The sequence below is a fragment of the Hipposideros armiger genome, unplaced genomic scaffold, assembly GCF_001890085.2.
Source record: "Hipposideros armiger isolate ML-2016 unplaced genomic scaffold, ASM189008v1 scaffold_689, whole genome shotgun sequence".
NCBI classification, from domain to species: Eukaryota; Metazoa; Chordata; class Mammalia; order Chiroptera; family Hipposideridae; genus Hipposideros; species Hipposideros armiger.
In genome coordinates this window covers 826,658-838,031 of record NW_017732039.1, presented here as the reverse complement: position 1 = coordinate 838,031, position 11,374 = coordinate 826,658, and the positions used below count along the sequence as shown (strand labels likewise).

Genomic DNA, 11,374 nt, shown 5'->3' with positions numbered 1-11,374 from the left:
ATTCAAGTGTTCACGACCACCTGAAGAAGCTGGGATACATAAGCAAGCTCAATATTTGGGTTCCGCATGAACTCAAAGAAGTTCATTTGACAGCGCATATAAACATCTGCAATATGCTCATTAAACGTGAGGAAAACGATCCTTTTTTGAAGTGACTGATAACTGGTGATGAGAAGTGGATTGTTTACAACAATGTGGTGCACAAACGGTGTTGGTCCTGACATGATGATTTGCCTCAAACGACATCAAAAGCAGATATTCATCAGAGGAAGGTTATGCTCTCAGTGTGGTGGGATTTTAAAAGTGTCGTGTTTTTCGAGCTTCTCCTAAGGAACCAAACAATCAATTTGAATGTGTACTCTGGACAATTGGACAGTTTGAACAAATCCATCATTCAGAAATGTCCAGAGCTCATTAATTGTAAAGGAGTTGTGTTCCATCACGACAATGTGAGACCACACACAAGTTTGATCACCCGTCAAAAATTATTGGAACTTGGATGGGATGTGTTGCCACACCCACCATACTCGCCTGACCTTGCGCCATCAGACTTTCATTGTTTCGCTCTCTTCAAAACTCCTTGTGTGCTATAACGTTCAATTCAGATGAGGCTGTAAATCAGCACCTCGTTCAGTTTTTCGCAGATAAAGACAGGTCCTTCTATGAACGAGGAATTATGAAGCTCACTGAAAGATGGCAAAAGGTTATCGAACAAAATGGGCAATATATCATTGATTGATCTTTGTTCTTTATATAAATAAATGACCTTTGAATAACGTAGACAAAATATGTCATGACTTTTCCGATGACTCAATACACACTTCATAAGAAATAGTCTACAATTTCCATTCATTTCAGGGTGAATGGAGAATTGGTAGTTCAGGTGTTCCATAACAACCCATTCTGTTTACTTCTATTCATCACATCAGAACTGCTAAGCAGTTCTGATTTATATGAGGTAGATAGGACGGGTGCAGCAGGAAATGTGGTCTTACCGTGACTTTAAGGATGGTAGACTTTTATAAGGATGTTTTCCTCTTTGTAAGTAAAGAATGGTGTTTAAAAGGCTGTTGTCCCCAAACATGAAAAGAGGCCCTGAAAGCAACCTTTAGAAAGATATTTTGAAGTCTTCTAGGTACATAGTACATTCGATTCTGAATTGTCAAGTCTTTTAAGTACCTTTCTTGCTAAATGCCTTTTCCTTGTATGTGAGAGGTATTTTTCCCTCCAAGGCTTTTTGGCTGAGACAGTCATAGCTGTGGACTGTTTTCTTGAAAAAGCAGAACTCAGGAGCTCTGATTATGGAGCCGAGTGCTTTGACTTAGGAATTTTTTTACCTCAGAAATTTGAGGTGTTATGAAATCCAGGGCCTTTTGGAACCTTCATTATTCCCTCTCAACATATTATTTATTTTATATCTTTGTGTTCAATGCACTTTTCTACCACAGGCCTATTCTTAAGAAGACAAAGCAATTCCTTAAGTCCTCAAAAAACTTCTGAAATGGTGTTCTTAGGTTGGCCCGTGACCAACAAGGGGAAAAAGAAAAGATTTAGACTCAAGTAACTTGTAGAAGTCATGACCAACTCTTTGACTTATGAAAAATGAGTAGAACGGGAGGGAAGGAATGGCAAAAAGTAGCACCTGAATTATTTTCCCCCCTCACTACAACCTCCCTTCACAGGACAGCTTTAGTTAAGATCCCATGATGCTTTACTTCTGCAGATGTTTGGAGGCCATGATTAAGTACCTCACACTGTGGAAGAAAGAAGGGCAGGAGGAGCCCTATGTCAGCCTCACCCGAAAGAAGATGCTAATAAATGGCGAGGAGGTGCTGATAGAATGGGAGGTGGGCCACTCCATCCGGACCTTGGCTATGCACCGCAATGCCTACAAACGTATGTCACAGATCCAAGCCTTCTTGGGCTCAGTGCCCCAGCTGACCTATCAGCTCTATGTGACCCTGATCTCTGCAGAGGTCCCCCAGGGTAGAGGTGAGTGGGGTCAGGATTGGGGAGGGCTCCATTTCAATCAAGGGTTGTATATTTCTAGACCTGAGTTGTCCAGTACACTGGCTAGCAGCTTCATGTGGCTATTTAATTTAAAAAGAAAAATGAAATTAAAAATTTACTTCCCCAGTCATACTAGCTACATTTCAAGTGTTCAATAGCTATGTGTGGCTAGTGGTCACTTATTGAACAGCACAGGTATTACAGAACATTTTCATCAATTGCAGAAAATTCTAATGGACAACACTGGTAGATAGTCAAAGAACTTGGGGATCCAGAAACCTCAGGCCTGCCAGATTTCTTAAACTGGGGTAAAGATGCCACAGATAAACTCTCTCTGGGCCCAGAAGAAGCTAGTAATACCAGCAGTCAGTAGGACATATTCCCTAACCCAGATTGTTTACACTATTCTGAGAGATTTGTTTTGCTTTGTTTGTTTGGTTTAGGGATGAGTATCTTTAAGAGGTTCCCAAATATTACTGATCATGAGAAAACATATTACTGGGTGAAATCTGCTCTGTAAAATCACATTTTTCTGCTCAGACCTGAATCAATCTGAGTGTGGGGAGGCAAGAAATGTGTTTGAATGTAGCCGATTGATTTTGGTGAGCTACATTTGGGAACCAGTGATATTAATCACATCTCCCACTGGGGAGAAAGAGAATGGGTGTGGGACGAATACTGATGAGAGTCTGAGAGTCACGACTGGTCCCAGTTCTGATCTTCTCTGTGATCTGTGGAGGAAGTTACCAAAGAGTTCACTGTCTTAATTTCTCACTTTTTTTTTCTTTTGGTTTTGTTTTATTTTTCTTGTTTTTATGGAAGACAGTGAATAGGAATCATGACTTGCTCCCAATCCTAACAAAATCCGTAAAACTTAAATTCTTTTAGGAGCTTTTGTAAAATAAGTAAATAAATGAGATGTTTGATGTGAGTGACCTCTGTGAAGGTGCAGTGCTGATTAAATAGGCATCTTAATTTCCAACTTGTAAAAGAGGGATCCTGAGATGAGTAAGAATCCTAGCAAAGGATGAAATGTGAGTCACTGTTTTCAAAGTTGAGATAAAATACTATGAATGAGTTTTAACAGTCTGAGATTAGCTTCTTCTGCTTGGGCTGGAGCAGGTACAGCTGTGGGTACAGCTTATTATTAGGTACTTACCCTGCTTGGCAAACACCCATGTCTCAAATGTGAAAAGGAAATTTGCCCTCTTTTCTACTTTTCTGCACTAAGAATTGTTCATGAAGTTCATTAGAACTTCAAGGTCTTAAAGCTTTTCACAAACCTAGAATAGACAATCGTGTGAAGACAAAAATCTCTGGAAATGATGATGCTTTCCCTCCTGAGAATTTTGAGGATCATCAAATCATCTAATTAAAATATGTATACATTACAAAGGTAATGCATGAACAAACCAGTGGACCTACACATAATTGTATATGCACAGAAAATTTATGGAAAGATATGCAGGAGACAATTTACCTCTGGGGAGTGGAAATGAGTCATCCAACTTTTCCTTTTTACTTTATACCTTTCTGTGTATGTTCAAAATTTTTATCATGATCACATTTTATTATTTTTGCTCCATATTTTTTTAATTATAAAAATCAAATAAGATTATGGTAGAGATTCAAAACTATATATATAATAGGAAATGTAATCTCACTCCTCAAAGGTAATCTCTGTTAGTCATTTAGTATATATCCTTCCAGACTTCTTTTTACTACATAAATATAAACATACATAGAACATATATGTATATATATTTTTGCCAAAAAAAGGACTGTATTAAGCATTCTGTTCAGCAACACGTCTTTCTCGAAAGTATACCGATATGTTTTTCTTCAACATTTATTTATACATACATATATAATAATGATAACTATATAATATAGATTTCCCTTATATGAATTGGTTCTTTCTTATTTCCCTAACCTTCTATTCATAGGATTAAAGTTTGTGTCTAATTTTCCACACAAAAAGTTTTTTCTAATTACAAACTATGCTTCAGTGGACATCTGTGTACTAGAATGAGATTTTGTAGGATAAATTCTGAGTAGTAGAATTGCTGGATGAAAGAATATGCATGTCTAAAATTTTATCAGTTCTGCCAAATAACCCTCCCTAAAGGTTGTATCAACTTGTATTCTCACCAACAACTATGAATATGCCTGTTTCTTTATGTTTTAAACTAAATAACATTTAGTTGTATAATTATAAAATAACTGATTTTTTAAATAATTTGCTTTATTATGAAGCAAACTGAGCATCTTTTCATGTTTGGTCATTGTGTTCTTTAAGTTGCTTATTTATATATATATATATTAGTCAATTTTTTTAGTGAGTTTATCTTTTTATTAATTTATAGAATAAGTAATTAATTTTACTTATTCTGGCTATTAACCCTTTCTCTGCTGTGGATAAATATGTATGTACACATTTGTATAATGTTTTGTGTTTGTGTATATACCCATTTTAAATGTGCATATACATGTCGTACATGTTGCATGAACAGAACACATGTGTAGCACATGTTGTGTAGATACACAATATACTTGTATCTTCTGGCATTCTGAAGTACTACATTTGTATGTATTGAAATGATTTATTGATATTAGATCTTATGCCTTTTTTTAAAAAAAAGGCCTTTCACAACTCATATCTGATAGAGCAGTTTAGCCTGATCTTCAAGTAGATGAATTTCCACAATTTGTCAATCCCCCCACCAAAAATCTAAACAAAGCAAACAATAACAACAACAACAACAGAAATAGCATTTCATTGAGACTGTGATTGAGATCACATGAAATTATTTAAGCTATTTTGGAGGGAATTTACATCTTTATAGGATCAATGAATTTCATATTAGAAGATAATACATCTCTCCATTTCATTAAATATTTTTGAAACACTTTATCGAGGTGTATATGGCAAACAGAAACCTCTCCCTATTTAATGTATACAACTTGATGAATTTGGAGATAAGTATACTTCCATGAAACCTCACCACAATCTATGTCATATGTGTGCAAGACATATAGCAAGAAAACTATTTGTGATAAAGGACTTGCACGTTTTTGTAAGGCTTATTTCTAGGTGTTCCATCAGTTTCAAAATCACCCAGTTTCCAAACTGTCAGGGTAGTGTCTAAGTAAATTAAATGCACCTACTACACTTTTGAAAATACAGTGTGGTGATGATGATGATGATGATGATGATGATGATGATGTTGTTGTTGGAGCTAGCAGATAGCATTGACTATGTTCCAGGCATTTTTCTAAGCCTTTACATGTAATTATTTCATTTAATCTTCACAACAACCCTATGGAATAATTATTGTTATTATCTGCATTTTACACATGAGGAAGCAGAAGCACTAAAAAGCTAAGCAAATTTCCCAAGGTTCCATAAGTAATAAGTGGCAGAGACTAGTTTGGAATCCAGGATATCTGCCTTTAGAGCCTGCATTTCTAACTATATTACAATACTATGCAAAGGGGGGAAGCCATGGACGCTTTCTTCAAGGCCTTGTTTTCAATTCTTCGGTGATTTCTCCTATTAAAAACTTCCTGACAATACCATCTCTTTTAAGGTTTTGTAACAACTTTTTGGTTTAGTTTTCCTTCTAGCTTCTCCTTGCTACCCCTTTTCTAATCCCTTTTTCTCTTGGAGGCCACCTGGATCAGTACAGATGAGAGAATTCACTAGCAGCATTATGATCTCTTATGGCATGCGTCTATTTGTAGAGAGACAGAGGGAAGGTGTTTTTGTACTTATTGGAAGCATCAGGCTTTTCCACCTTTTATTGCTCTCCTATCAGTGAATGAGTTCTAATTTAAGGGAAAGCATTACCACACTTGGATACATAAGCTCTGATGTTCCCAACTCCACAAGGAGCATCAACTCTTGAGGATAAGACTGAGAGTGGTTTATAAAACTAAGGCTATATATAGCAAATCATTATGTTGCATACCTTAAACTATTGCAATATTATATGTCAATTATATCTCAATAAAACTGGAAAAATAAAATAAATAAATATACAGCTAAGAGCAGACAATTTAGGAGAATCTCCCATTCCAGTCTTTGAGATTCCAGCACTCTTAGAGCTGAAAAAGATCAAGTAAATAAACCTGTGCTTCCTTTTGGGTTTCCATAGGAAGACCTTCACCTTTCTTGCAGATTAAATTGATATCTGCACATCTCTAGTTCTCTGGATGCAGTGTTTTTATGGGAACAGAAAGCTCCAGCGGTTCTTTTTGGATGAGTACCCCTCAGTACTCTCAGCTCTCTTCTTGAGAGCACTAGATTTTTCTTAGTGATTGGTATCCTTTGATACAAAGGAAGAAAAGGAAAGGGCCATGTAGTTGAGACTTAGCATAGCAGGTTAGGGAGCATCCTGACCCTTCAGGGCCCCTATTCTAATACATAGTGGTATGGATGTCATGGGTTAGGAAACGGAGTTTTCATATTTTTAAACCACTCTGCTGGAAGTTTGGCAATTCCTAAAGCATACCAAAGCATTGGGGTGATAAATTGCCATTGCTGATGATTAATACAAGCAATTCTAGAGTATCTCAGTGAATTGGGGAAACTGAGGTACACAGATATTCAATGACTTTCACAAGCTTCCACACAGCTGAACCAAGGACTTCTAATAGTGGGTATCTTATGCTGCTTCTCTAACCTCAGAATTCTTCATTAATTTCAAAAACACTTATTGAGCACTTACTGTATTCCAGGCAGTGTGTTAGACTCAAGATACAGCAGTAAACAAAATGGACATGGCCCCTTCTGCCCTCATGGAATTTCCAGTGTACATTTTGACACATTCTAGAAGTATACACAAACAAGATTAGTAACTTGAAGAATATTTGCATCAAGGAAGGGACTTCTATAATCAAAGGCATTCTCTGTGAGCCTCCTAAGACTGTATTTTTTCAAATAAGAGTTCTTTCTGTGTCTTTCATTGTTTGCTCAGAAGCTTGTTTCATCAGGTAGATGCTGTCCTATCGCTTTATACGTCCTCTTCTTGTGTTTGTGACCTCTCAATGTTAGTTTTGAGACCCACTCTTTTTAAAAAGTCCATTGTGTATGTTCATGATTATTGAAAAATTACAGTGTGTGTTCATCATGGGAAACTTAGAAAATCGAGAAACATAGAAAAAAGATTTTAAAAATAGACATAATCCCTATAATGAAAAATATTTTTAGTTTATTCCTTTCCATTTGTGTGTGTGTGTATGTGTGCATGCTGTTTGTTTACATAGCATCTCTCTGGACCTCTGGGTCAGAATACAAGGTTCACCAACATTGACTGATGGACTATTTTTGTTTCTTGTTTTTATTTTTCTTTCTTTTTACAGCTGTGCTAATGGCCTTTTCCCTGATCTCTGTCACGTATGGGGCTACACTCTGCAATATGTTGGCTATCCAGATCAAGTATGATGAGTACAAGATCCGCCTGGGGCTGCTGGAAGTCCTTTGCATCACCATCTGGAGGACGCTAGAGATCACGTCCCGCCTCCTGATTCTGGTGCTCTTCTCAGCAACCTTGAAGTTGAAGGCTGTGCCCTTCTTACTGCTCAACTTCCTGATCATTCTCTTTGAGCCTTGGGTTAAATTCTGGAGGAGTGGTGCCCAGATGCCCAGTAACATTGAGAAAAATTTCAGCCGGGTAGGCACCCTGGTAGTGCTGATTTCCGTTACCATCCTCTATGCTGGCATCAACTTCTCTTGCTGGTCAGCTTTGCAATTGAAATTGGCCGACAGGGACCTTGTGGAAAAAGGTCAGAACTGGGGACATATGGGCCTGCACTATAGTGTGAGATTGGTAGAGAATGTGATCATGATCTTGGTTTTTAAGTTCTTTGGAGTGAAAGTGTTACTGAATTACTGCCATTCCTTGATTGCCTTGCAGCTCATCATTGCTTACCTGATTTCCATTGGCTTCATGCTCCTTTTCTTCCAGTACTTGCATCCATTGCGCTCACTCTTCACTCACAATATAGCGGACTACCTCCACTGTGTCTGCTGCCACCAGCACCCTCGGGGCAGGGTTGAGGACTTGGAGCCAGCCTTTGATACTGAAGCAAGGCAAAGCATTGTCTGATTCTTATTCTGGGTATTTGGGGATGGGCTGGGAGTAGCCAAGAACAACTGTGAAATTGAAGGAGAGGATGAGGCTTATGGGTGTGTCACTACCAGGACATTTTCTTGAGTTTTCTGGGAAGCCTATCAGAAGAAAGAGCAGCTCCCAAATGGGTTTTATTTCCTTAAGATTGACTGCTATGTTTGGGCAACATGGTAGCCACCATATACCTAGAAGGGTCAGAGGTAACAGTTGCACTCCTCCCACCCATGTCAGCTGTCTGGCTGCCCTACAGGATAATGCACCTTAATCTCTCTGTGACCTTCTAGCTCTGCTCATTTGCTTGAGGCATTACTGAAATTTCCCCAGGCTGAGCAGAAGGCCCAGAATCCCACCATAATATATCCTGACTGATCAGAGGATGTGACGGCTTACTAGTTATGAGTACCCCCCAGAATATAGTCTGACTAATATGGAACATATAACTACAAGCGTGGCTGGGGTCTTTTAATTCCAATGAGAAACTGGTTAAAAAGAATACCCTTACTATTAAAATATCTGCTCCCTAAATGAGTTAGCTCTCCATTAGGATTTTACTAGTGATCATTCATGAAAGACCTCTCTTTTCAGTGGCCCTTCGTAGGCACGCTCTGTGGAGGGAGTGCAGGGTAGGATTCCTTCTGGGCATTTGCCAGAATGACTCTTCTTCTCAGGGACCTGCAAGAGCCTCCAGCTTGTCCAGTGGAGTGGCTGAGGAAAATCTCTCATTTCGTGCCTCCTTATCAGGGACTCCCTCCAACCCAACTTTTCTGTGCTGTTGACGTTTTGCTACTTGATATGGACCTCAGAGAAGCTGAACTGTAATTAAAAATGTTTCTAATGTGTGGAAGAAATGAACATTTCATTATGTCTTCTCCTGTCCTGAGTATTTGGTTGATTTGGTTTTTTTTAAGGGAGATAGAAGGTAATAATAACTGGGACATCATCTTCATGTCATTTGGGCTTGGGGTGACGCCTGACACTCCAATGTGGAGTGAAGGCAGAAGAGGTAAACCACGTCATATGAACTCATACTTGCTTCTGACACAGAATTATATTTTCTAACTGGGACCATATGCTTATCATCCCCACATTCCCACTGAATGAATGCAGGTCCCCCTTTTTCATGTCTTTTGATGTGTACATCTCATATTAGTTGGGCTTTTGATGGGAATATCAGCTGAATGCCTCTAAGGTAACCAAGGAATTGAGGTTACTATTGGAACTGAGAATCCCAGCATTTACCTAACTAATGCTTGCCCCTCACAGATCAGGAAAGGGAGAACTTACTTACTAGTAGCGTGTACCAGTGCCACAATTGTTGCGAGAAATTGTGATCAGTCCAATGTAAGACTTCTCATCCCCATCCAATTTTACTCTTGGGATTGTGCTAAGACTTTATCGTTAGCCATTTCACCTCCTCTTATCCAGTGTTAGGACATGTTGCAGGAGCTCCCTCTCCTAAGTAGCATGGTTGTTAGCCAGAATTATCCTATTTCCTGGCAGATCGAGTGTGGTTTTCTCGTCTGCAACCACTGTTTGGGGCTAAAAGGATTGGATACTACTTAATTGGGGGGGAGACTGAAGTGACTTGCTTTGGAGCAGTGGAGATTTCCTTTTCAAACCCAACTTTCTCATTCCATCTTTCATGATGAAGAAACTTAGGTTTTCATAAGAAGCTCACACTGCTGTCTTCTGACTATGTTATTCAAGGTGAATTTGAAAGAAATAATCTATTAGACTTCCAGAAGAATACTGCCTCTTTGAAATTCACGCAAGAATTTCTCCCCACTGGTTAATATGCCCTCCATTAAAAGCAGAAGCAGTGTAGAACTATAATTTGGTCCATAAAAGCCATGTGAATCATCTACTTAAGGTGTGGGTGCTATGAAACATAAAGAGAAACACACTAAGCCAGGCAGGCCAATTAGAGCTAAAGTGGAGCTACGTAGTGCAGAAAAGCATGTCTTGGTATTGTACCAGGCATATTTCCCTCATGTATCCTCCACAGCCTCAGTGGCTTAATATCCCAGGAATGCAGGAAGGTTAGAGCAAGAGGTGTGGAGCAGCTTCAGACCTGAAAAACCTGCTGCCCTTACCCAAGGAGAAGAGATCCTAGTGATACATTATGCAAATGTATCACTAGATATATATAAAAGAGAACCCTCAGAACCTCCTATATGTGGTGGCTTTTCTGTTCCACAGCAGTCTTCTAGATATACAGGAGAAGATGGAATTGTTGACTGTGGTGGTGGGGGCAGGGGAAGTGTCCTCTTCCATCTGCAAACACTTCTTTAATTGACTACTCTCGTTTTACCCTCTGACATTTTAAAGCATCACAGCGTACTTGTGTCCGGGCAAGTCTGACTGAGTGGGAGAGGAGACAGAGATGGGGCCAGCAAATTGGTCTTAGAAGAGGAAGGCAGAACCACGAAGTTGGGGGAAAGGAGATAGGCCATTGTAACAACAGATTTTCTCATATTATTGGAAATTTGGTAGGCTAAGTTCATTTACCATGGGCAAATGAACATGGTAAGGAAATGTACTAAATAAACTAATTGTTAATACTATTTGCACACAAATGCTTTAAAGACTATGGACATAGAACCACAAGGTACAGTAAGAGAATCAAATAGTAGTTAATGTTAATGAGCACTTACTATATGTCTGGCATGGTGCTTTATATGCATTATTTTATTCAGTCCTCAGAACAACCTTTATGAGGTAGGTAATGTTATTATCCACCGTTTTGCAGATGACAATTCTAATGCATAGAAAAGGGAGGTGACCTGCACAAGGTCACAGCTAGTGTCAGAGCCAGGTTTCAGTATTCGGCGCTCAGGCTCCAGAGCTTACACTCTTAATCATGATACAAGCCTCTTAGGTCCTTTGTGAAATTTTAGTATGTTAGTGATTTCAGGAATATTTTCTGGGCTATATCTGGGTTCATATAAAACATTCTTTCTCACAAACACTCCTTATTAAGGAGCACCACTAAATTCACTCTTGAGAGAGAAGAGTCAAATCCTTAAAAGCCTGGGGTGAAAACTAAGTGTGTGTTCACATGTACTTGTAGGTTGGTACTGGGAGTGGGAATGGGGTGAGGGAGAACGCTAGAAGGACCTATTTCTAGTTTCAAGATTTTGCATCCTGTGTGTTCTTAAACATACATCTTCCAGACCCTGGTCATGGGAATAAAACTGGAGCAAGCAATTTCCATTCAGGTTTGTCTGAAT

General features: G+C 38.8%; 1 protein-coding gene across 1 annotated transcript; it reads left to right on the top strand.

Annotated features, from left to right (window-relative positions):
* Positions 1–1,726: 1,726 nt before the first annotated feature.
* XKRX (XK related X-linked) lies at positions 1,727–9,010 on the top strand. Its single transcript, XM_019626777.1, has 2 exons — positions 1,727–1,992; positions 7,375–9,010. Exons 1-2 carry the CDS (start codon positions 1,737–1,739, stop codon positions 8,118–8,120), a joined length of 1,002 nt encoding a protein of 333 aa, XP_019482322.1. The 5' UTR covers positions 1,727–1,736; the 3' UTR covers positions 8,121–9,010.
* The last annotated feature ends 2,364 nt before the right edge of the window (positions 9,011–11,374 follow it).

Coding starts and splice junctions, on each gene's coding strand:
- XKRX (XM_019626777.1), top strand. CDS start 1,737: ATGATTAAGTACCTCACACTGTGGAAGAAAGAAGGGCAGGAGGAGCCC. Junction 1,993..7,374: donor AGAGGTCCCCCAGGGTAGAG/GTGAGTGGGGTC, acceptor TTCTTTTTACAG/CTGTGCTAATGGCCTTTTCC.